The sequence below is a fragment of the Pseudopodoces humilis genome, chromosome 7 (assembly GCF_049639895.1).
Source record: "Pseudopodoces humilis isolate 2021_Gansu_Grassland_sample_001 chromosome 7, ASM4963989v1, whole genome shotgun sequence".
NCBI classification, from domain to species: Eukaryota; Metazoa; Chordata; class Aves; order Passeriformes; family Paridae; genus Pseudopodoces; species Pseudopodoces humilis.
In genome coordinates, this window is record NC_142206.1 from 24,826,653 (window position 1) to 24,853,216 (window position 26,564).

General features: G+C 45.3%; 1 protein-coding gene across 1 annotated transcript; it reads right to left on the reverse strand.

The window, feature by feature from the left end:
• Positions 1-3,070: 3,070 nt before the first annotated feature.
• On the reverse strand, positions 3,071-26,129 carry CRY2 (cryptochrome circadian regulator 2). The gene is made up of 12 exons (XM_005522470.3): positions 25,939-26,129; positions 23,019-23,127; positions 19,396-19,538; positions 12,053-12,237; positions 10,653-10,741; positions 9,452-9,592; positions 8,636-8,947; positions 7,409-7,560; positions 7,086-7,288; positions 6,523-6,612; positions 5,882-6,023; positions 3,071-5,355 (listed from the first exon to the last, which is right to left on the reverse strand). The coding sequence occupies exons 1-11, from the start codon at positions 26,127-26,129 to the stop codon at positions 5,884-5,886; spliced, it is 1,755 nt and encodes a 584-aa protein (XP_005522527.2). The 3' UTR covers positions 3,071-5,355; positions 5,882-5,883.
• Between the last annotated feature and the right edge of the window lie 435 nt (positions 26,130-26,564).

Genomic DNA, 26,564 nt, shown 5'->3' on the forward strand with positions numbered 1-26,564 from the left:
ACAAACCCCGTCCCTGTCGAAGCTTACCAGGGCTGCAAGCACTGCAACGGGAATTTAAAAAGCAGCGTACACACACCTTCCATAGACACAAAGGAGGGGAAAAAAATGCATCTCAAAGTTTCAGACCTCTCCCCAGAAAGGTCAGACCCACTTTTGCATCCAGATATATCCCAAGAAGCATTTTATCTTGGGTGGGTACTCATTGCTGCTGCTCTTCCTTACTGGTCTGAGCAGGTTTCTCTTCCCTGCCTCTCCTCCCCACGCTTTGCAGGCTGTCTCAGAAAACTGTGCAGGTTGTGCTATGCACAGAAATGCACAGCATCAGTATTTTTAGATCCCAAGGCTACTTCTGTACCTGAAGAGAACTTTCCCTATTCCCTGCATGCCCACTGTGCTCCCAGTCCCTGTCTGTGGCAGTCCTGGATGGCATGAGTGGCACTTCTTTAGCAGTTCAAACATTAAAGACACATCCATTCCCATCAGTGTTTCTCACACCGCAGAGCTGACTGCCATTGAGGTGATGGTATTAGTTTTTGGCCAAGACCCAGGACGTCAGCTGCTCCTCCAGAGACGAGCAAGCTGAGCCCTCCAAGGCATACAGTCCTCTCTCTCAGGAGTCTCAGTCACCAGCCAGACAAACTGGAAAGAGATGTTACTCTCAGACTAGTGTGGAGACAAGCACACGGCCCTGGGAGCACCATGTGCAGGTAACCCTGGGGCAGGCTCCTGATGGTGATCTAAGTGTCCCCTGTGCTGTTGGGATGCACTGACTGAACTGTATTACATGCAGAACCCAAGAGCCTCACCAGCATTCATGCAGGGAGCTTTGGGGGACCATTGATGTAGCTCTATCTCAAAGCACAAACCTCACCTACCAAAGTGTGATTTCTCTGCAGCATGGCTGTCATTTGGCCTCTGACCTGGGGCAAAAGGTAAGGATGCTGCCTTGTCCCACAGCAAGATCACCACCACTCACCTTCTGCTTGGATGCCAAGCACCAAAAGCTCACCCCCTAGTGAGCTGACCTTTAGTCAGGTCACCAGCCCTTCTGGCCTGGCAGGAGACCCAATTTGACCTTTCTAGCTGCACTACTGTCAGTCAGGTGTATTCCTTAGAAGCACAGTAGAGCACAGGGCCCCTGGGAGAGTGCACACACATCTGCTGCAAATTAGGACTGCACTTCCATCCTAGCCAGCATCTCTGCTCACAAGGCATCTGCTGATTTTTCTCTTTCAAATTGTCCAACTGACCATCACTTCAGACCAACTGTTCTCAGCCTTAAAGGAAACCTGAGGAGAGGTTATGTGCTGAGAGAAGTTTTCCTGCTCCTCTCCCCCAGCTGAACCACCTGATCTCCACCAAGATGCAACTGTGATACCAGACCAACACTCTGCTCTCTTTCCATCAGCCATCCTTTTCACTGCTCTTTCATCCTCTGCCTCAAATGGCCACATTTCCAGCTCCATCTCTTCATATCCAGGTATATTTTCTGTTTTCAGACCTTTCAGCCAGCCCCTCCAGCTCCTTCCTTGTGCAGACAGAGACATGGAGGAAGGGAATTTTCTCAAACATCAGCACATGGAGCAGGCAGTTGAGTCTCTGCTAGAAATCCCAGGTTAGCCATTTCCAGTCCTGAGCCACATCATCATCATTCCTTTGACAGGTAAAACAGATATCCTGGCCAGTACAGAGGAGGAGGCTCAAACCAAATCTCTCCAGCTTTAATTTACCTTATTACACTCTGGCTAGAAAAAGTTGCTGTGTTTACTGTCATTCTGGCTCATCATCTTCTAAGGCGCAGGCTGCTGTTTTCAAAAGGTTTTTGCCACATGTGAGTCACCTCAAGCACTGAAGTTTTACTTTTTCAAGGCCAGAAGGTCCTTGCCAGAAACAAGAGAACAATTCAGCAATACCATGAGCTGGGGCACTTCTGTCCCAAATCAGCCCCACTGCTGAACCATGACAAGGAACTGCATGGCTACATGCCCTTCCTAAGTCTTGCTAGTTAGTAGGAAAAGTAATGTGCCTCATGTAATTCTGCTTTGAGGTTCCAGCAAGTAGGTCTACACAGGAGCACCAAGGAGGATTCCAGAATGCACAAGAACCTGACTCTGTGTCTTGCTAGTCAATGCATTGCTTAGTGTATTTAATACCAGTTCATGACTTAGCTTTAAAGTCATTAGCCAAGGCTCAATCACTGACAAGAGATCCAAGCTGAGCAATCGTTCACAGCTCTGTAGGATTCCTCTGCCACAGTATTCACCCTCAGTTGAAAGGAGCCTTCACACTACCCTGGTGAACATCTCAAAGCCACTGCTCTGAGAGCATAAAATGCTCCTTCTGCCCGAGCAAAGAGCTCACATCATGCCCATCTTGGGGGTGCCTACATCAGGTCAGGTATTGCCAGCTTGACCCGACACAGGAAATAGAAATCCCTGAACTGGCATCCATTTCATGCCACCTTCTTTACAACAGCCTCCAGCACACCTCTGCTGCTTCTGAAACAACAATGGTATCTTTACTAATGGTTACTCACGGCTTTTTCTTTCCCCATGAACCGGCCAAGTCTTTTTGAACTCAAACTGTTAGCACCCACAACTGAGGAAGAACTTGTCACAAAGCTAAGCAAGGTGTAGACTAGTTCAATCTGCCATCTTGTACTTTAACTGAACACGCCCAATTCTAAATTTTAACGAAAACAATGAACAGTCATTCCCTACTTGTCACAGTTTTACCCACCTTTATCTTTTCAGTTGGGAAAAGATGCCAGAGTGGATGAATCCCAGCCTACTTAAAAGGTTTCTTGAGGGTAGCTTTTCCCTTATCTTTCTTTGGCTGGCTTGATGTGTCTGTGTCATTCCCAGTGCTACTATCTTAGAGGCAGCTCTTCCAAATACCACCACTCATATCCCAGGTACTGACAGAAACCTTGCAAATTTGATCTCCCCTGTCTCCACAAAGCCTTCTAGATTGCTTAGATGTAGCCTCCCCTCCCTTTGACTCTTTACCCCCACATATCCAGCCCCAAAAAGTCCATTTACCAAGTGAAATAATTCGGATGACAGCAAAATGAGGGTTAAAGACATTTATAAAAAGTTGTATTTACAGACAATTGCCTAAACATGAAACTCTCCAAATGACAGAAGTCACAATTTTTGTAACCTATGTGTACAAAGTGCATGTTTTCCCCCCTTTCTTCTCTCTGCAGCAGAAGACAGGGGTATGGGAGTATCTCTTTTTCTTTCTACCCCCAAGACAATGGGAGTAACAGCTGGGTCAGACTGAAGGGGACAAGACTTGTTGATGACTGGGTTATCCACCAGCCAGACTATGAATAGTGTCGCTTAGAATAAAGTAAGGTTAGGAAAAGTGATTCTGTTTACTTGTTCAGTCTGCCCAGTGGATTCTCTGCAGAAAAAGAACGTAAGATCAATACCCCAGGGAATGGGAATGAAAGGTTCTTCAGCTATTCATTAAATTTATTCACAGACTCAATTCAACCACTTCAGGTTTCTCAGGTACATTTGACTCAGTTTCTATTTGCAGCCCTGTTACTCTGGGTTCAAACACAGGCTCCAAAACTGAATCTGATTATCCCAGTGGGAGACAACTGTCCTGTACTCCCCAAGAAGTTAGTTGCATAAGCTCACATATAGCCCCACACTATCTGTGTCAGGCAGGGATGAAAGGTTTTGGACAGCAAATGAAAACAGTGCCAACAGCAGCCCATTGCACAGGACAAGCTACTCAATCTAATTTCTCTTGGAAACAGCCATGAGAGAGAATCTTCTGCAGTACTACCCTCCCTTGTACTCTTTGGTGGCATGCAGAGGAGCTCTGTCAGCTCTGTGCTGACCTGACAAGTAACAGGACCCGGCAAGGAGTGCACGGTTAAGAGCCAGGAAAGCTACACAATCACCTTGCTAGGCTACAAAGCACCAGTGTGAATGCAAGTGGCAAGGAGGAGCAGCAGGTACAGGAGTTTACGGTATGGAAATTCAAAACACAAATGCCAATACAGAAAAGAGTGAACAGAATGGTCGCTGGACTCTGAGCTCGAGGAAGACTCACTTCAAGGAGCTGATGTGTAATACATCCTCTATCAGTATGAGGCACTGCACAGGCTACACACCAGGCACAGGCTTCATTTGAGAGCTCTCATTCAGGGAAGGAAATACTGTAGAACGCTGGGCCCAGGTGTAGCTTCCTTATTACTTGGATCAGATCTATTCTGAGATACTGCTTTGCTCATATCAATGCATGATCTTATTCTCTGAAGAGTTCCTCTTTCTCAGAGTCACAGAATCAGCTAGGTTGGAAAAGACAATTGATATTATTGAGTCCAACCTATCACCTAACATCAGTATGTGAACTAGACCATAGTAACATCAAATCTTTTCTTAAGCACCCCTGGGACGGTGACTACACCACCTCCCTGGGCAGCCCATTCCAATGCCCAACCATTCTTTCTGTGAAGAACTTTTTCTTTATGTCCAGCCTTAACTTCTCCCAGTGCAGCTTAAACTGTGTCTTCTTGTCCTTCCACTGGTTGCCTGTGAGAAGGGCAATCCCCACCTGGCTACAGCCTCCTTTCAGGGAGCTGTAGAGAGTTCCTCCTCCCCAGATGTCAAAGAGCTCTGAAACCGCCCATTCCAGGCAAAAGCACTTGGGCTCACCCCTCAGTGGCAAGGTTCTTCAGCAGGGAAAGTTTTAAGTGCCTTTCAAGTGTATCTGTTCTTGTGCCACAGCTGACCTTCATTTTCTTCCATCCCACATAAGCATTACCTTGATTTACTCAGAAAACATTTCCTTCCTTGTCACCCTAGCCTAACGAAAGAAATACCAAGTTTTCCCTGTTCTCTCATAGGACGGTTACTCTATTTTTGACATTATAGCAGCTTCCTTCGTAACTTCTGCTATAAATTGAATTCATCAGCATACATCATCACCAAGTACTATTGGTGAGAAAGGATGTTCACTATTTCTGAGATGAGCAGATGCTGATTCCTACATCAATGCATCAAGTCATGTGCACTGAGCCATTGTCAGAAAAGAAAGATACACCTGGGAGTGAGCAAGTTGACAGAATGTTCTTGCCCTCTTTACTGTGGGTAGATTTTGGGCATGGCTGAGAAGAGATGTATTTGGTTCTCTGGAGACCAGAGAGCCAAATATTCCCAAGCACAAGTAATGCAGTGCCCTTCTGTGGCAACTATTGGAATTACACAGTTTAAATGAGACCCTGGATTTTCTGTTGCAGATCTCAAGTTCCAGTCCCTCTGTGACAGCAGTTCCTACTCTTCTGGTCACCTCTTCAGCACTCTCCCTCTTCACTTGCAAGGCGCTTGTCGCTGGCTGTAGGAGAAAGTAAAAGAGAGAATTTGCCTTGACCTTCCCTGTCATACTGAAAAGCTGGCAGAACATGTGACCAGCTCCTTCCCTCCTGGGATCAGAGCATTGCAGGCAGACGACTGGACCTGCTTGCTCTCCTGCTCTAGCCCATACTCTCACCAGACGGGAAAGCTTGGCTGTGAGCCCACTCTGTGGAAGGAGAAGCAGCCTCACAAGAGCAAACACACCAACAACTGTGCTCTGTGATGGCTCCAGCAGCAGGGCACCGCTATCCACCAGACAATGGAGTAACAGCGAGTTACAAAAACCCAAACAACTGGCGGGGCAGACCACTGCCTTACTTCTGGGCTGTGGAATTACACTTAGGAGCCTTACACGTGCCTCCACAAGGAAGTCCATTTTGTTCATTAAAATGGTGGGAGTAAAGACTGAGCCTTGTTAGCTTCCAGAACCATGAAGTTCTGGTTCTTCCAGAACCAGGAAGTTCTCAAACTGTAGTTTAAGCCAGATCACGCTAAGAAGTACTCACAATCACAAACTCTTTCCAGGGATCTCTGACGCAGGGAGACCTGTCACTTTGGCTCGTTTGTACAGTTCTTCAGGGCATGGCTCTTCTGCTCCTTCATGTTTGCGTTTTGGAGAAGCCTGGTCTGCTTGAGACAGCCTCACTGCTGTAGAAGGAAGAAGAATTACTGCAATGGTTTCCCTGTGTTTAGATGGCCTTGCAACTACACCCTGGCCAAATCTGTCACAGAGCTGGGAGAAAGAAGACTGCACAAGCACAGAGACATTTGGTCACAGCCTCCCTGAAAACTTTTACCAAAAAATCTTTGTTAAAAGCAGAATTAAGTCACCTAGAAAAAACCACAAAAGTATCCTCCTTTGACACAGGACAGCTTAATCATACCTGATTAACCCTACAGTGATCTGCACTTCTCCCTCAAATGGCTGCATATGATCCCATACAGGCAATAAAAGATTAACAAACTCTTATTCTTTAGCCCTTTTAGAAATTAAGGTTCATGGGGACTTCTAAAGAAAGTGTAAAGGAATGTGAATGTAACCTATGTTTTCCTAGCTACACACCCTCTTATTAGAAAAGGATCCTCTCTTGCCTATAGCCTTTAAGGTGACAGGAAAACCAAAAGCACACAAATAGCTCCAACTCACCTGTACTAGTGCTGCAGCCCTGCCCTGAAGCTGAGTCTGTGACTGGGCCACTGAGATCTTCCACACATGAAGGGACAGATGCCAGTAAACCTAGAGAATGGCAAGAGGATCTTAGTTAAGAAACAAAACACACCTGGGCTGGGAGAAGCTTTTCACAGAAATACCTTAGTGACCGCCAATCAGCACATCCACATCCCAAAGCAGGAGGAGTTCAGAGCTACACTGACCCAGTGCTGACTACAGACACACACCATGATCCAGCAGTGAATTTATTTAGAATACACTGCTTAGGTTTTCTAACAAAGTGAAGAATGGACAATTGGTGGTATGTGGATGGTGCCATGCTATCAGCAGCTCTCTGGTCTTAACAAACTCCACTCTTAGCTGTCTGAGAACATAATGGAGCTCTCCCTGGAAACCAGTTGAACAGGTTTGGCAGGCACTGCTTCCTCTTGCAAGGACAGGCCACAGAGAAAAGTAATACCCATTTTAAATCATGACCTCTCCTTCCAGCATTTTATCTCCTATTAAAGACACAAACTTTTGCAATTGCTGGTACTTACAGAGGCCCCTATAGCGTGACAGCTGCTGGTAGATCTGCTTCATGCGCTCGATGTTCAGTCGGCTGGTCTCTGCATGGTTCACCATGGGTTTGGGGTAGTCCACCCCAATGATGCACTTGGCTGCCTTCTGCACAGACTCTGGGGCATTCCACGGTTCATAGATATATCGTGAGGGGAAACCCTTTAGCTTGGGCAGATACCTCCTGCAAACACATGTAAAAAGCAGTGTAGCACACACAGAAAGTGCCCTGCACCTGTGAACCACTGATTGACTTTGGCTAACAGATCCAGAAACAAAGATCAGCTCCAGTAACATCACTTACTTTACATAGTCACCACTGGGGTCTGTGCGACGTCCGAAGCCCACAGGACAGTAACAGTGGAAGAACTGTTGGAAGAACGCGCTGCACGAGAGCCACATCCAGCTGCCTGCATTCACACTGAAATCTGCATCCAGCAACAGTTCGTCAAACACCTGCAGCAATTGGAGAAAAAGGCACTGAGACCTTCCCTGGGCAGGACCTTGTGGCAGTAGAACCCAAGATGCTCTTTCAGATGGCAGGCACTGAGCTATGAGAACAGAGCAGCAGCACAGAGGTGATCTGCTGGCTGAAGTCAGTGAGCTGGTCAATGTATCTCACTTCCTGTACCTCACTTTCACTTAGGGAGGCATGGTCTGCTCACACTGATAAAGTGCTGGCTTATCTCATGCAGCTACAGACTAAAACACTACCTAGTGTTGCAGCAAGCTTTGGGTATTGATCCTAGCCTGGCAGGCGTAACAAGTGTAAAGCACCAACCTTGGGAAGGAGAGGATGCTACACAGAAGAATGTGCACCAAAGCAAGAAGAACCCCTCTGAAGGTCCCAGAGCACACTACCACCGAGAGGCAGAAAGGTTTCAGCAGAAACTCACTCACATCCATGCACAGATGCTGCATTTTAGGCAGCACTTTCAATTATGTTCTTTGTCAGCTTTGTGACTAGATGCCCTGCCTCCACTTTTTGCATAGGGCAGTATGTACACTGGGTAGGTTCAAGCTGTCTGTACCTTCGGATGGCCCAAGAGGAGGGTCTTTTACCTCTTTCCTTGAGAGACTCTAGACTCAGATTTCACAATCATGGAGTGCTCCCTGACCGGCACGGTGATAGATTTTATAATGAGGAAAAATATCCTGTTAAGAAGTGACATTAAACTTGCAAAGAAAACAGAGGGACTGAGAAAATTTTTACAAAAAACCAAACAAACAAATAAAAAAAACAAACCCAAAATGAAAAGGCCCCCAAAACCCTAGTCTGTATTTACCAGTGGGTCCCAAACACATTTAGTTATGGTTACTTGAGGCTTGTGATACAGTCAGAGCCTTGCAGCGAAGGCAGAAAGAAGTCAGGCTGTTAGCTGGCCAAGAGCCTTCTAGCAAATCCGCTCTTCCATGCACCTTTACACATGAAGCAAGAGCCATACCTGTGTGTCCATCCTCACAGCAAATGCCAGGGAGACTTTGTTTTCCTTATGGCCTCCTGCAAATATCTAAAAATGCCAGGACTCACCCTGACTCCTGACTCCCAGCTGATCCAGAGGTCACCCCTGGTCAGGAAGCAGGCCACCGCATGCCTGGCCAGATGGTGGATCCACCCTTCTTGTCTCAGTTGGGTCATGATTGCATCAATCCAAGGGAAGCCTGTCTTTCCCTCTGCCCACTTCGCCAAGGCTTCAGGGTTCCTGTCCCAGGGGATTTGTATGCAGATGGGATTCCCCTCCATGCGATCAAACTTTGGGTTGTTGGTGGCTGCTGTGTAGAAGAACTCCCGCCACAGAAGCTGTCCGTACAGAGAGAGGGGGGGTGTGCTGTTCCGCTTCACCTGTGGAGAGGGAACACAGGTGTCTACAAGCATAGAAGGACTGGCTTCATGAAGCTGAGCTGTGAGGCACCCATGCATTTACACACACTTCCCAAGTCAACTACTGACCACTGCCACAAAGGAGCTCAATGCCAGATCACGCCTTATCAGAAAGCCCAGATGGTGAAGTCAGAGCACTGACACAGGTTCATTCAGTACTATGACAAATGGCTGGAATGATGTAAAACTAACAGTAAAAGGCTCTCCATGGCTCATAACACAGAAGTCCAGACTGAAGAACAAGGTACCACCAGATTTAAAGCCTTTCAGCGAGTACATACAGGAGAATTACTTTCTTACCCAAAAGCCTCCTCTTGTAACAGCAACAAGCTCAGCCCAACAATCAAACACTAGGGAGGCAACTGTATCTTTTGCACCAATTCTGACACACTGTCTGGCAACCAGCATGATGCTCATGATATGCTCAACCCCCACCTTGCCCTCCAGGTGAACCTTTTGTCTTACCTTCTTATACAGCTCCCAAAGACGATAGTAAAACAAGCGGCAGGACAAGCAGCCAAAACGCAGGTAGGGACTGAGTCCTGTAGGGCTGGCCAGCAATGAATTGGCATTCATCCTTGGTCTTTCATAATTTGCAACCCATGCCTAGACAGATTCAGGAGAAATGAAGCAAAAGCCCCTTATATTTGTGGGACACTGCTAAAGGCAAGTCTCTGTGCAGGTGGTGAGGCAATTTACATCTGACAGCACAGTCTCTTCTATTTACTTCCAAGCACTGCTGGGAGAGATCTCCAGCAGGCAATCTCACCCCCCAGGCCCCATTCAAGAAAAGCAAAACCTTTGCTCCAGGATTTAAACCAGTCATTTATTTTGCCCAAGAGGATTAATTTGCTTTGCATACAGGAGCTAACAGCCCTGAGAGTTCCTAGGGATAGAAGCTAACACAACTGTTTATGTCCAGGTATGTCTATCTCATTTCACACACTGAACAAGGAAACTGGGGAAATTCAGACCCTTATATGGAGCATTATGTTGATAATTTATTCCCTCTTCAGCACAATTATTTATGCTTTGATTTCCACAAATGACATCAAGTCACCAGCATTAAAGAAGTACAAAATAGTTAAAAGTGAGTCATGCTTTGGCAGCTGGGTCACCTTTCATTACTTTGAAACTGTTTGCCTTGTGTATAATCAAGAACACCAGCCCCATTGAAAAAAAATCTGATCATTTCAGCAAGGGCCTCAAGGAATGCCAGACATGAGACAACCTATTTTAAGAAGCTAATCTTCCCTATAGGGGAAGGCATTCCTTTATAAGCATGTACTCGCACTAATGCCTCAGGTAAAGAAAAAAAGAGATGGTGTGCAGTGTGCAGGGACTATACAACTTAACAGGAGAATTTCCAGGTGTGCACTCCTCTAAAGAAAACTGAGAAGTAGAAACAAGGAAAAGAGTCCAATATGCTTCAAATAGCAGCACAAATAATATACTAAACATTTTTGGACCTGAGGAAGTCCATGAGCTCCCTGCTCCACACAAAACTTAGGATCACAGGAATACTCCAAAACCAGCATACACTCCTTTCCAGAGGTGAATGCTATGACCACCACTAAGAAGAGCAGGGAATGGGGTAATGGGCAACACTACATTTTTTATTTGGAGACACAGTCTGCAGGAATTGCTACTTAAAATAACAGGTTACCTTTCTTTCCAAGTGTTTATCCAGCCGTGCCAGAGCTTCTGTCTCCCCTCCTTGCCAAACTGCAGGGGCAAGACCATCTGTAGGAAAGCCTGAGAGAAAGAACTTTGTAAAACTTGAAGCCATGCCTAAACAAAAGGCACATATATGGGATTATGCATTAACAACAGAGAGACAGTACATACTACTGTTGCCTAATGTGCCTTACTTGCTGCTCTAATCCTTGTACAGCAGGGAAATAATGTAGGATATGGGGAGAGCCTGCTCATGACACTGCATTTCAAAGGCCTCTCCCTTCAATGCTTCAGGCAGCCTTATGGTGACTTTCCCCATTGCTCACAGCCAGCACTCTCTCTGGTGTGTCAGCACTACCCACAGGGCTCTGCTCCAAAGGCCAGAGCAGCTGGCAATGAAACATCTGCTCCACAGCTCTGCCTTACAAAACACCTTGCCATCAACAGCTCACTAGATAGCCCAGCTGCTCCTGTTGAGGTTCCTATTCTGCTGAGGCTGGTGCTGGGGAAGGCACAGGATTAATGCAAAAGAACCACTGCTAAGGGGGAAGCAATGATACAGTCTGCCTGTACTGCTCTGGGCAGATAGAGGAGCCTTCCCTGGCAGCAAGCAGAGCAGTGTAAGGTTACAGGAAGTCTCACATTTGGCCAGACAATAAAGAAAGTAGATCCATGCAGGACTGCAGCCCTTAGGATACTCCTGTTGTGAAGCCCTGTGCTTTTACACAGCTGTTGAAAATGTGCCTTAAGGTACCAGGAGATACTTCCTATAAAGATGGTATGGAGCCTCCTGTCACAGACACACAGACAGTATTCTGCATTAGTCCTTTCTTCCCTTTCATTTAAATTCACTTCTCTGATCTAAATCTTGCATTCCTCATGCCTCAGCTATTAATTTTCCTTCTTCAAGTCTTACAGGACTGCAAGGCTCAGCAGGATGAGTGAAAGAAATTTTTGTAATATCTTTGTCTTGCTAAGTTCCCAAATTGGTGCCGCTTGGCAATAACAGAATGAAATTATCTAAACCTGGTACACAGTTAGCTTACCTCTTCAGGTCTGTTACACAATGTGCCTGAGACTACAGTAGGAGGAAAGCAGTTGGTGAGGACATGAGACCCTAGTACAGTGGTTACATTCTCAGTACAACAGAGAACACAAGGACAGATGCAGAGCACTTCAGAGCAATGCTAAAGGGGATGCTGGGCATTAACAACAGTGCAAGGGATGCCAGTGTGTTATCACAAGGTCTGGCACTTACTGAAAAAATTAGGCCATTCTATGGCTAGAGGCAGCCCATGTCAGGTGAGAACATGTGCCACCCACTGGACACAGTTCCACTAGATCCTGTTTCAGCTGGCAGTAGTCCTTGCCTTCACTCTTGACACATACCTAGCTCTTCCAGGGATGGGACCCCATAGACATCGTCATGGTTTTCCTGGATGTCCACTTTACATGTTTCCATCTGCTGACTTATTACAGTGCTCACTGGCTTCTTTGGGAGCTCCATACGGCTAATGATGGCCTGGAAGCGCTTGTAGGTGAGGGGTGGCTTGTGGCCATTCAGCTCAATTATTCTGCAGGTAAAATAAAAAAGGTGAAACAACACAGCCTCACTACCACAGAAGACACAAGGAAATGACATCCAAACTGGACCCTGCTATCTCTGCTCAGGATAGCCTTTCACTCTGGATACAGAAATCCTTATAGACATGTATTTCACTTGATGCATCCCTCAAAGGGATAGTAAAACCAACCAAACAAAACCCTAAAATACATCAGAGGACAAAATATCGCATACTTTCTCATCTCCATAGGAAAAAAACAAAACCCAAAGCAGCTCTGGCCGAATCAAGCTGAGCATCAGACCTCTCTCCTGGAGCTCCTCATCAGACCCCTGTATGAAATCTCTGATTACTGCCTTTCTGTCTCCCCAAGGTGGCAAATCTTAGACCTGCATCTGTTCTCCTGACACCTCGTGATATCCTAATCTGATTCTGACCTTACTTCCTTCTTGTCTGACACAGAAGACGGCCTGTTAGGGATGCCTCCTCCACCTATCTTGGATGAGACAAATCCGAGTTTGCATCACTCCTCTCCCCGTGACTAGACAGATCACTATCCTCCTCCATGCCATAAGGTCACATGCAGCCCTGTCTTATGGTATTAACCTGTGTCAGATCACACTATGGAAAAACAGTCAAGGTTACACATCCCTCTTTTTCACCAAACATCCACAGCCTGCTGGGGCCATGCAGTCTTATTTCTTCCTGGGACAGAGAGCTCTGAGGAGCCCCCTGGGCAAGGCAAACTTCCCCGGGCTAAAAGATTCCATTTTTAACCCCCCTCCTGGGCAGGAGTGGAAGGAGTTAACAGCAAAGCCGATAGCACAGGGATCGCCAGCATTACATAAAGCGGAGGCAGGCAACCCCACAGCTCACACAGGAGCTGCAGCACAGCAGCCTTCCCCACCCATTACAATCAACAGCTTATGCAAGGGGCCGGGCTTAAAGCCGAGTGTTCGGGCGGGCGCCATGTGCCGCCCCTTCCCCCGGGGCCGCACGTGTGGCGGGGAGGAGCGACACGCCGGGCGCTCCCGCACGTGTGCTCCGCGGTGACCCGGCTTCCCCGCCGCCCCGGGAGCGGCCCCGGCCGGCAGCCAGCCCTCCCACACGCCCGGCCGAGGGAAGCGGAGCCTCCCCCACGGGCAGCACGGCTGAAGAGATTAAAAATGAAGCCTCCTGCAGTTTCCTCCCGGTTTTCTGCTTTTAAATTGTAAACGCTTGGAGATAAAGACATTAACGAACAGGGCAGAGAGAGAGGGAGAGAGAGAGGGGGAGAGAGAGGGGGAGAGAGAGGGGGAGAGAGAGGGGGAGAGAGAGGGGGAGAGAGAGGGGGAGAGAGAGGGGGAGAGAGAGAGGGGGAGAGAGAGGGGGAGAGAGAGGGGGAGAGAGAGGGGGAGAGAGAGGGGGAGAGAGAGGGGGAGAGAGAGGGGGAGAGAGAGGGGGAGAGAGAGGGAGGGAGGGACATCAGGATGTGCACAGAGTGCAAAGTACTGTACGTTTTTAGTGCCAGGCTATAAACATGGCCACGGTGTGGGCACAGCCCTCTGACACAGGCATACACAGAGACAGATGTACTTGCATTTGCCTTACAGCCAACACGTTCTGTCCTGCATCACCACACCAGAGCGCATCTCTGCTTTCTTACATACACTTTTTTGCTGTCTCCATGTTCCACCCCAGTGATGGCAAGAAATGACAGAACTCACAAATTCTACCCACCACACCCTTCTCTGTGGCTGCTTAGTGAGTACCCAAACATGACCAGCCAAAGATCCCCCAAAAATCAGTGTTTCCACTGGATAAGAAGTGAGGCATTTCCAGTTACAGCATTCTAGAGAGGCTCGCTTATTTCCATAGGAATTCAGAGCTTAGAAGAGAAAACAGAAGCAAAACAAAAAAGCTGACAAAGCTGCATCCTGTTTGTCCTGAGCAAATGGGCATGGGATGGGATCAGGGAAGCTACTTCTTCCATACTACCTCTTTTTTCATTCCTGCTAAAGCTGCCGTTCAGTCTGAGATCCACAGCTAAAACTTCTGTGGACAGACAGCTACTGTGACTAGCAGATGGATGCTAGTGTCTGGACTTGAAATCCTCAAGGATGTGAGTATGAGTGAAATTACCTAGCACAGCTCCTGAATTCCTAAAGAGTTATTGGATCTGGAACACAAATATTTTAAGATAGGACTAGGACAAGCTGCACATTTCGCAGCAGCTGACACTGGCGTGATGCACTAAATCTGGACCATTCATAATACTGCCAGGAAAAGAACTATTGAATATTAGGTATTGCACAATATGGGATATTATACTACACTTACTGGGTACTGTAGTACTGTTCAGCCTTCTGTACAAAGAATTGTACAGGAAGCTCCCCAAGCAGGAGTCCTTTCCTTCCTCTCATTGACCTTCTAATCCAGGCCACACTTTCACAGGACTTTTAATGACAAAAAAAAAGGGAGGCCCCTCTTCAGGATTTAATACCCCCACTTCATTCATCTCCCCCAGCCCAATTTGTCACATGTGGCAGTTGTTCTAGTTTTCTTGAAGTGGAACAGATAATCACTGTATTCATCACACAGAACCTAACCTTAAGTTAGTGAGCACACCCAAAACTGGCTGTGCTACCAAACTAGAAATATGCTGCCCAGCACTATCTGACAGTAGTACCTTGGTGCCAGAAGTTATGAAGGTCTGTTTTACCATCAGTCACAGAGTCACACTTCACCTCAGGAAAGCAGGCAACCCAAACCTGCCCAAACAATTCCAGCACTGTTATGATTAAAAGGTATCCTACAATCAGTCACCTGTGACAGCAGAGTGTCTGCAGACTCGAATGCACGCCCTCACAGGTATCATCTTCTGAATTATCTCCACAGCAGTGCCCCTGCAGGATGGCTAATGGGCTTAGGAAAGCTGCTGGCCTCAAACACCTGACACCTCAGCTCGCTTACAAACGACGAGGCTGGGTTCTGGCAAGGGATTGAATGTGCTCCCCCGCTTCCTTGCAGGAGGAAGAGCTGGCTGCCAGCACTCGGCACACAGGCTGCCCAACGCACCCCAGTACGGATTCACGGGGACTGTTTCGTTAGCCTCGCCAGCTTATGCAATTGCTCTGATCCAAATCCCCGCTCCAGAGAGCTCATGGAGGGCTCTGTGTACATAGAACAAAGGGTATTTCTACAGATTCAGAGAGGAGATGGAGCGATAACCAACTGATCTGTCCATCCAACAGATGCTGAACAAAGAACAAACTTCTGCAGAAACACATACTGAGAAGATGAGAGATGAAGAAGTGACTTGATGAAGGCTGAGTATAGGCAGTGGGGGAAAGCACCTGACACCAGAGCACCACACAGGACGAGATAGAATAACGAGATGTGGCAGGCAGAAGTTTGAGTAAATCTTCTTAGAAATAACACATCTTTTTGGCATAGTGTACAGAACTGCAGAAGCACCAAGGCATGCACGCTTCCCCATGCTTGGTTCCTTCAAATTAGTACGTGCTCCTATGAGAACACATTCTACTGTCATTTCAGCCTTAGGCTAGGGTATGTGAGGAAAAGCTGATCCTGATGCATGCTACAAACACACAAGATCACAGTGTTCTTTTCTGACCTAAACCACTCCCGCTGAACAACCCAGCCTGCCTGGGATTGCAGAAACCACAGTGCTGACCATCAGTAAACACACTACAAAGAATTTTGATCCTAAGGAGGAGAAAACAGGCAGATCTAGGCAAGAGACAAAACAACCTGTCACCTGGAAGTTGTCAGACAGAATAATTGTCAACTAAAGGCTTATGAGCAGGCTAAAATGATACCCAAGAGATTTTCTTTTCTGTCTGACTTCTACAATCTGAACATGGCTAATCTTGACTGGGAATTCCCAGATTTTCTTAGGAGTATTTTTCAGCACTGATGTTCATTTTCTATACACCTCTTCTTGTTTTGGGGAAGAAGATGTGAAAGATGCTCTGAATAATCACACAACTATGCTGGCAGTGCCAACAAGGGGCACATTGTAATCTTCCTACTGTGTAAAACTGGTCTAATTCACAAGTTAACTGAGCAGGCTCTTGGCAAAAGTTTAAAAGGAACTGGTGGGGGTGGTACCAGGAATACACTGCAGGGCACAAGAGAAGTGCTGGATCCATTTATGTAGGAGTGAAAGATGAGTCTAAATTGTTTAAAACTGGGCTGACAATCTTGTCAGGAACCTGATTAAAGAAAGATGAGAAGTAGGATGCCACCACCAGGTATTATTACCACCTGCTGATTATGTAGGAAAAACATTAGGGTGAGCAGAGGAAAAGGCATACCCTGAGTTAGATGTCTGGATAACACAGCTAGAGGGAGAGATACTCTGGGATTTCCAGGAGAAATACAGTATTAAAACTATATTACCATCTGCTGAGAAATCTCAGAGATGCCAAGAACCAAGAAATGTCAAAGTAATTGGAGACTTCAAGTGCATCCACACAGACTGGGTATCTATCGCGCACCATCACCGGACAAAACCCAGTTTTCTAGTTGCCATAAATGACTGCTCCATGGAACAAGAAATCAGGAACCCACAAGGAGTGTCAATTCATGATTTAGTCTTAGTGCTAAGGTGTAGCTGAAAATGTTAGTTATCACTTGCCTGCTCTGTGACTTTAGCATGCATCAATTTAACACCCTTCCAGGAGCAACAATACCATACAGATGTGAAAAAGTATTCCAGAAAGATCACAAGAGTCAGAACAATTAAAGAATAGCATCAACTAAGACAACAGAGGCAGAATCTTCTGGAAAAATTAAGACAATGATAGAAACCTACCAAACTTTGGTAGGTTAAATAAAAAACCACAGCCTTCTTGCACCTCCTAATCTAAATGAAAGCTTGAGAAACCTTTTAAAAAAAGTGTAAGTAGTAAAAAAAAAACCCAACCAAAAACATTCCCTTTACAGACACTCCAGAATATTTATAGGACAAAGAGGTGATCAGCTTATTAAAGAAAGGAGAGACTGTAACAGCACAAGGAAACCCCTGCATATATTTTTGCAGGTGTATTCACTATGGAGGTATCTAGGGAGGTTATGACTCTTGGGTTTTGTTTTTTTTCAAAAAATGTATCAGATGAAGTGACATATTGGGAGACCAGGAAAAAGTGCCATAAAACAATGCTACGCTTGAAAATCTTGCCAGGGTCACCAAATATTCACCCAGAAATTGTAAAGGATGTCATGAAATATACAAACTAATAGCTGCTGCATGAAATATAAAACTGTCAAAATACTATGAGGGAAAAAATAAAGTAAATACAACTCCAGATTGTAAAAGCATTTCAGGGGCATCAGAGGGACAAATGAATGTAGTGATATGAGCATTAAGCAGATGGGTAGAAAATACTAATGGAAACAGTGAATGCATGGATATATGCAATATGCTGGAGGGTTAATTTGGCCTTGATAAAAGGGAAGATGTGCCTGAAAATCTATTAGAAACATTTGAGCCTGGGGCAAGGGAGATTTACTTGATATATACTACGTGCATTTTGAGATGCCATCTGACTAGATCCCTCACTGAAAAAAACTAAAGAAACCACAATAATTTGCTATAAAGAAAAAGGTCCACGCAGACAGAAAATTCTTTGATATACAGAATTAGAGAAGGAATCTATTTTTCCAACAGGAAGAAAAATCCTAGACAGAGCTGACCTAGGGCTTGTGCTGCTTAATATTTTTTACAAAGTATTGGGAAGGGACAAAAAAGAGCATGATGATTAAGTTTACTGACGCAATAAGCTATCTGGGATAGCCAAAGATAAAAGGAAACTTAAAAATTTCCCTGTATGCCACATAACCAGCTGCCAAAAATATCAGATGAAATTGCAGTGTTGGTCATGTTGTTTCTCCATATACATAGCTATGCAATCCTAAACTTATTTATACAGTAGCATAAATAGCTGTCTCAAATAGCTGTGACCATTCTGGAAGGAAGCCCTGAGACATCAGTTTAATGTTAGCAGCACACAGGAAAAAGCAGAAATAATGCTACTGACTGTTAGGAAAAGACAAGACACATTATAGCACTCTAAAAATCCATGTTGCTTCTGCATTTTGCACACTAGTCGCCATTTTCACCACTGCTCTCCGTCTCCAGAAATACCCAGAAGTATAAAGAAAGGTGATAAAACTTACAAGAGATTTAGAACAGATTCCACCTGAAACTCTCCACTTTGGAAAAGACATAGGTGACATGAAGAAGAATGTGATGGCTGTTGACATTGGAGAGGTGAGGATGTAATAAACATTGGTAATAAACATAGTCACCTAATGCAGAATTAGAAAGCAGCACCCGCTCACGAGACAGGTGCAAGAATCCTTCTCACTCCAGAGACAAACATTTCCACACAGTATTTGCTAATTGCAAAGCTTCTTCACATAAGAAATTATGGATGTTAAAGATTTACAGGAGGAAAATCTACAATCAGCATTACTGGTACTAGTCACACAGAAAGAAAAGGGGAAAAAAAGGTGGGGGGAAGAAAAAAAGAAAGCTACCTGTAAGAATAGTAGTGAAACACTGTACTGACTTTGAAGTCAAGTATACCTTAGAATCTTAGCTGAAAGACTGTCACCACCGTTTAAAATCACATAGATATAGAGAGATTATACATGTAAGTAAATATATAAAATTCAACATCAAAACAACAAACACAGCAACACACAACAAAGACAAAGCATTCAGGTTTTAGAAAAAGGAAAGTTTGTCCCAATCTACCTTGTTTTATTTCTTCCAGCTGTCCTGACACATCCATCGGTTAAAAGCCCTGCTTTCATAACCTGTTTGAGACAACAGCTCAACTACCTTTATTCCAATGAAGCAGAAAAAAAGCAGTCCATACACTGAGGACATGCTCAAGGAGAGCAATCAATAGGACACAGCTGAGCAAATTAAATTAAACTCAAGTACAGAGTTTTAATAAGCTTGAGGCAACACCTTTCTGTACATTCACGTCACTGTCAGCACTTTGACGTGTTCTAATCAAAAGTGGAGTGTGCAGAGTAATCCTTATAGGCTCACTCAGGATGACAGTGATCAGTGTAATGGAAGACTGAAGTCTTTGCAGACAAGACAATCCCAGCTCAGCCCAGTCAGCATGTCTGCCCTTCCTCTCCCCGTACCTGTCCAGGTCATAGAGGGTGTGGGAGTTCTCTATCACCACCTCCACACCAGCCTCCTTGGCCAGTTTGACGATGGCTGCATCCCTCTCCTTTCCAAACGGCTCCGAGTCATATTCAAAGGTGAGACGAGTGACTCCCCATTCCTGCAAGAAAAACAATACACTCAGCTGTTAAACAGAAGACTGTTTCTAACCAGCACAATTACAAATGAAGATTTTAGAATTCCTGAGCAGTTTAAAGTTCTGGAAGCTTTGAGAGTGTTGCTGTGAGGAACAGCAATCTGGATTTGAGATAACCAAAGAAGCAACAATTTTATCAGCTCTAGCAAACATCACATCTGCTATGCAAATTTGTAGATGTCAGGTTTAAAACACATCAGAGTAGGTTCAGTTCTTGTCTATTACTGTTCATATGTTTCAGCTCAGCCCCTGAGCCTACCAATACCACGTTTTGCTGCACATGCTGTCCTGAAGTAACCTTACCATCCTCTTCCAGCATTTGCAGAAAAAGCATTTCAGAAAACTCCCTCAACAGAAGTTCTGCTCAACCCCCTGTGCTTTTATGTGGAGATATTAAGTAAAACCAATACATTTTAAATTTTTCCTGATGTCTCTTTAAAGATATCACACAATAGGAAACCAATGTCCAACCCAAACAGAAAGAAACAGGAAATTGCAGGACATAGGACAGTAACTGAGTGAACCTTTCTGGTGTGCACAGTAGAGTGTGATACTGCAATTCAGATTTAAAGTCCTGCCTTTTTAAAGTTATTTTAGAACTGTAGAATTAAACAATGGCTGGAGCTGGAAGGAACCTTAAAGATCACCTAGTTCTAACCCTCATAGTCAAGCCATGTACTTATTCTGATCTTCATACCTTTAATAGATCCCTCACAAATTACATCGCATAGGCCTTATGAAAGAGTACTCAGCCTCTTCCAGGCTTTTCTAGACCACGGATTGTTCTCAAAGTCTATGGCCTAGTTTCCCTCAGAAAATGAATCCTATGAGAAGAGGTTTAATGGTTTCCACAGCGACCCTCCCAAGACACACATCAAGCAGAGCGGCAGCTCACAGATTTGTTTAGCAAACACAACCAGAAATCTACAGACATTTAAAAAAAACCCTCACACAACTAGGAATCACATTTTCCAAGTGAGACAGTCTAAATCACCCCTGTATACACAAGAGGCTTTTCTACCTGTGAAACAGATGCAAAGCACAAAGAACAAATGTGGTTAGTTCCCTGAAGACCATTAAAATAATGCCAAAGATGGGGAAGGGGATTTAGAAGTAGAAAACAACTGTAAAAGCCACCTACATTTTTAAACTTGCATTCAGCCCTGAAATTAATTTTAGGAAGGACAGAGAAATTAACCAGTTATGTACCAATGAATGTAGATCTTAAAGAGATTCTCCATCCATTTTTCAAAGTAAGAACATGACAACATCCACAACTGAGAGCAGGAGTCAGACAGACACATTCCAGGCCCTCCCCTGCTCCTACATGATTTAATATCTTAAACTTTTCTTTCTTCTATAAGAGAGCCAGTATCAACTGGAAGGCTTGGAAAAGATGGATTTGGTCTCAAAGGAACACACATTACTTTCTTGAAAGAATGGAATAAAAAAACATTAAGGCTTAGAAGGATTTTAGCATTCAACATTTTAAATTAATGTATTTCCTAGAGTTTTGAGAAGGCCACTGCTCTATGTGATGCAGTAGTACACAGGAAGCAGAGCACAACCAAAGAGAAAACCCATATGACAGTAAATTGCTGCAGATATACAAAAGAAAAGTCATGACTGACAACTTGCCTCTTAGTATATAACCTAGAGCAAAGAGAAACTGTAGGGGGCAAAAAACCCCAAAGCGATTATGAAAACATTTGAGCGAACAAACAGTGCACTTTTTTAGAAATGGTAAAACTACAGACATTTATTCAGAAGTCAGACAAAAAACTTCTGCAAAGGTTAACACATTACCAACAAGTACACTTGTCATGGTATCCATGCACAGTAGTGCCTTTGCAGTGACTGTTAGTGACAACATAGCTCAGCTACTGGCAGAGAGAACAGAAATTACATTAGGTCTAAGTATTGCAGTAGCAAATGTGACATAACCCTCCTCTCCACAAAAGCTGACAGCAAGGCACGAGCTGTTGCTAATTCAGAGTTCAGTGCAGCAGCTCTGGAGAGGCCTCCAATCCCTACCAAAGCCATACATTTACCATGTAATAGCATAAACTTCCCTCTACTTTTTTCAGCTCTGTTACAGCATGTCTGAGATATCCATCAACTCACCTGCCCAGACAAAACAGACTGCAGCAAGAAGCAGTTCTGGCCAATTACACAATCAATCTCTCCAAACTTCAGACTCTGCCAACTAGTTTTTGTTCTTTAACCAAAGTGAGCATTTTTCTCCAATAAAGTTTGAATTATCCTGTGAATACCCTGAACTAAAGAGGGCATGAACTACTATTAGCCGGAACTTATTTGCAGATCAAAAGATAAAAATAATCCAGACTCTGAAAAGGCTAAAAGCAGCACATAATTTGTGTCATGTGTTAAGATGCAGAAGCCAAAATAAGTGTCAGTGCCCCTTCTAATCTGCACAGTCCAGTTCCTCTCCCCAGTACTAACTGCCTTCCTCCAGAAGATACTCATAAGAACCATTTACAGAAGGAGGGTACCGACTCAAGGCTACCTCTCCTCCTAGGCAGCTGGTCTATAGTAAGATTTGGGGGACACCAGTTCTGTCAGCCATATGTAAGGCACAGCCCACATGACACCCCCAACTCAGACTACTGGGAGCCATGTTTTATTTAATTTAGTTTTGTAACGCTATCAAAGACATTGCCAAAAAGCTTCAAAGACATTGGGAAATACAATCTTAGAGCAGGATGGAGAAGAATGATACTGTATGAGAAACCCTGATACTCAAGGAGACACTTTTGTTATCCCTGGCATCTGCAGCACTGACATATCACTTTAGAAATGTACCCCACTAATCTGTTATTGATCAACTGCATATTCCACATCCTAAACAGTGCATCAGCAGGAAGCTTGGACCCCAGCTATATCCATCCTACTGCTGAGATGACTAAACAGCAGTTTTGAACAGAAAAAGAAAAGTCAGCTAACATAAAACTCCATAAATTTGAAATATTAACACAAAATCCTATTTGCAATTCATATACAGATCAGTGTACTTTTTTTCTGTTGTCTCTAAAGGTCTATGGACACAGAAGTTTTCCTAGGTAAAAAGTGCAGTAAGCAAATAACCACCAAGGAAGAAGTTGTCAACAAAGAAGGCTCTGTGTGTCACAGAGCAGCCCAGTGAGAGGTGACTTAGTGAAACAAAGTTCAAGACCACCATCCAAAAAGAGAAGCTTGAGCACCCTGATACTAGGTTATACCCTACAACTGAATTTCTTTTCAAGTCTGAGTTCAGGTGCGGATCTGGCTCCCAAGCTGGCCCTTATAGATAGTTGTAGCTAAAGAAGAAACTTAGTTATAGTTAAAGAGATGCTGAGGGAATCACCAGTCATTACAGAGTGAAAGCAAGTTTAGCACCAAGTCGTCAATTTTTCTTCATTATGCTCCAAGAAGCTACTCTCTTACTTTAAAGAGTCTTGGGAAGACATCTGTTGGCTGCCCTCGCACGACAAACAAACGAGAGTTCAGTTTTCTTAAACTGTTGTCCAGATCTTCCAGGGACTGGAGAAGAAATCTGCAGAGAAGAAACAACAGCAGTTAGTGTCAGTCAGATGGGTTACAGCTAAAAGGCAAATCAGAATTTGCATGGAACTCCAGCAAATTTGCATCACCAAATCAAACTGGAAGTTTGGATAAGAACCAAAAAACAAGAATTCATATTTATCTCTGGTTTGTCTGAAAGCTTCTGTAAGATTGCAGTACCAGCCACCTTTCATTCACTCATATGCAATTTGTGCTTGTCCAGATCCAAGAGATTTCCAGGATTTTCTTCTTACTGCAACCCACTTCCCATGTTCTCCCTCAGAGGTGGGAAAACACACTTGTCAGCTTTTCTCTCCACATTACATGGAGAAAAACATAAACCATGTAATTCCCTACTGTACATTTTTTTACAGGTTTTGGGGCAAAAAGGAATTTTGCACATGAAGCAGAAAAATTTTGATGCATTACTCCAAGTAATGAAATGTTGCAAGAACTGTGCCAGTTTCACAGTTCTAGCTACAAATACACCACGTCACAGAAAAGAAATGTACTCTCCTAGCTCATCAGCAGCACAAGACTGAGCTCCAAGATCTCCTGAGGCAAGAATCATCTGTACTTTGAATAACTGCAAAGAGAACTGCAATTCAGCTTGCACCATGAAGGCACAGAGATGAGAGCATACCAAGACATCAATTTATTCCCTCTCACCCCAAAACTCTAAAAAGCCATGTAAGTGCTTTCTGCATTTAATGGTACGTCTTACTAATGCCCCACTAAGCTATAAAATACCAAATGTATAGTATTTCCTTTCCCAGACACATATCATCCCATCTGCATAGTAAAGTCACTTCGTTTTGTCTAATTCTGCAAAAGACACCAGCTTTAAAGCTTTAGTGTCTCCTCAGCACCTGGCACTGCTGGCAAATACACAATCCTCTGTTAAGTGAGCCTGCCAACCCTTACCTTTCCCTCCATCCTCTATGCCCACTCTGCAGTGTGATCTGCCAGAAGTGAGTATCTGCCTCAGCTCCCTAAAGACCACCCACAGGTAAGGAAAGCCAAGCTGCAACTGCACTGCAAAGTGGCAACTTCTCTCTCCTCAACTGCACCACCCATAATGTGAACTGTGAGCTTCCAGACAGAACAAGTTTGCTCTGTGCTCCTGGAGGGAGAAAAGTGTGCAGGGCTCACAGAAAGAAGGGCACTCTTTCACAAAGGAGGACACCCAGAAACAGGTCCAGGTAACCTAAACAAATCACCCCCTGAGCCCCAGCCCACTTTTCATTTATTAAGTACAAGCACAGTTGTCCCAGGTGTTGTAAAAATTTTAACAAGCATTAGTCCTATATGGCTCACACATACTGTACAGTTAAATAACATAGGATTTTCAACATGATAAATTTGTGAGAACTAGGTAAAACATAAGCATTTGCCTTAGAAGAACAGAACTCTGAATATGAATATTTGGATTAAAAATTAGCAAAACAAAGCCAAGGCTTACAATAGGAATGAATGAAACTTTGGCCAACATAAGTAACTTGCTAATATGTTTATTGCCTAACAGCCAGTAGTGCTGATTTCTGACATCTGCAGTAGTTCCACACTTCCAAGAAAACATTATTTTAAAAAACTTTTCTTGCTCATATATTCCATGATTACAACATAATGAAGACTCCTAACCGTTTCCCTCCCTTCACAATGTTGGTGGAAACAAACAAGGATTAAACAGATCAGGAATTAATCTGTTGTGGCACCACTTTGGTTCTTCCAAATGAGGACAGTCAGCAACAACAGCAGCACGTGAAAGGCATTTCTGTCTGCTGCTGCCTGTCTGGTCTATGGAAAGATCAATTCAGACTCCTATAACAGAATTCACAATTTTCTGTACTTTAAATGATTACACTGAGGGAACTTTCTGCACATTTACAATTTTTAAGCCATCCTCTGCTGTGGGATTCTAGAAAGACACAGATATGACCCATACAATCCCATTCCTTGAAACAAAGCTAAAGTGCACAGCAGAGGCAATCAATTACAAATATAGTTTCCCTAGTGCACAGCCACGTGACATTGCCAAGAGCTCTCAAAGCGTTTTAGCCAGGTGGTTTTCTGTCGGCTCCCTCCAAGGGGGTAGTGGGAGATCTGCTTCACTTGTATATCGGGGAGTCTTGCTCAGGAGAATCCCTGTCTGAACTGCAGTTCCAAATGTTCAGGCTGCTGAGACCTGACACAACAGCATTATGTAATGTTACTGGCTATAGGTACATCAGGTCTTGATCTTTGCACAGATATGACCCATGCTATACATTTTGCCATTTGCAGAGATGAGGGAAAACCCATAGAGCTTCATTTCTAGTTTCTTAGCAGCAGCCGATGTGTATTTCCCTAAAAAAGTCTGATGGGAGGAACGGAGCTGCGTGCGCACATGCCTACGCGCGCCCGGCAGCCCAAGGGCAGAGGGGAGGCGTGGTGCAGCCACGAAGCTGCGGATTCTTTGCCCTCGTCTCTAAATTCAGGGAAAAGAAAGCTAAATGTCCATCGGTTGCTGCTCTCACACACTCGCCCCACTGATAAAGTCTAATGCCGTTACATAAAGTTGAAGGCATCCTCCCACACAGCGAGGCAGCATCGCTGACAAAACCGCGGCGAGGCCAAGTGCACAAGGCACAGCCGCTCTCCTGCAGGAGGGCCGGGGGGTGCAGTAAGTGGGCCCGACACAGAAGCGCGTGCTGCTGCGGCCTGACCGACACGGCCCACACCGCCACAAGAGCGCTCCGGTGCCGCGGGAGCCTCCTCGTCCCGCACGGTCCCACGCGCGGCCCACAGGCCCGGTGCCACTCACCGCCAGCGGTTGATGCCCACGGCGGAGGAGGCTGCGAACCACGGGTCCAGGATATAGATGCAGCGGAGGGACGTGGCGTCCCGCAGCGCTTCCTGCAGCGCCGGGTTGTCGTGGAGCCGCAGCCCGCGGCGGGACCAGTGCAGGGGGCGGCACAAGGCCGGCGCCGGGCCCAGCGCGGCCGCCGCCGCCATCGCCGCCGCCCGAGCCACGGCCCCCGCCCCACGCCCGCCCCGTGACTGGCGCGCGCTGCGGCAGCCAATCAGCGCGGCGGGGCGGGGCGGAGGGCGCGGAGCGCCGGGAGCGTTGTGCTCCCCCCCGGCGGCGGAGGCCGCAGCTGTCGCCGGCGGGGCGGCGTGGCCTGGAACCGCCCCGGAAATGTCGCTGTCACCCCCTGAGAGCGACCCCCGAGATTAGTCAGCAGGGGTGGCTGTTACAGGCCAGTGTTAAAAATCTCCTTTTCCATTACAAAAAGGAAAAAACAACAAAAAGCAATGTTCAAGGACCACAAATGGCTGCCTGCATCGAAAAGGTACCTGTGGCCATGAAACCTGGAGCAGGAGCTCCTTCCACCCCCCCCCCCCTCCCCCCCCAAATTCAACAGGAACATATTCTGGGCAGAAATTGAG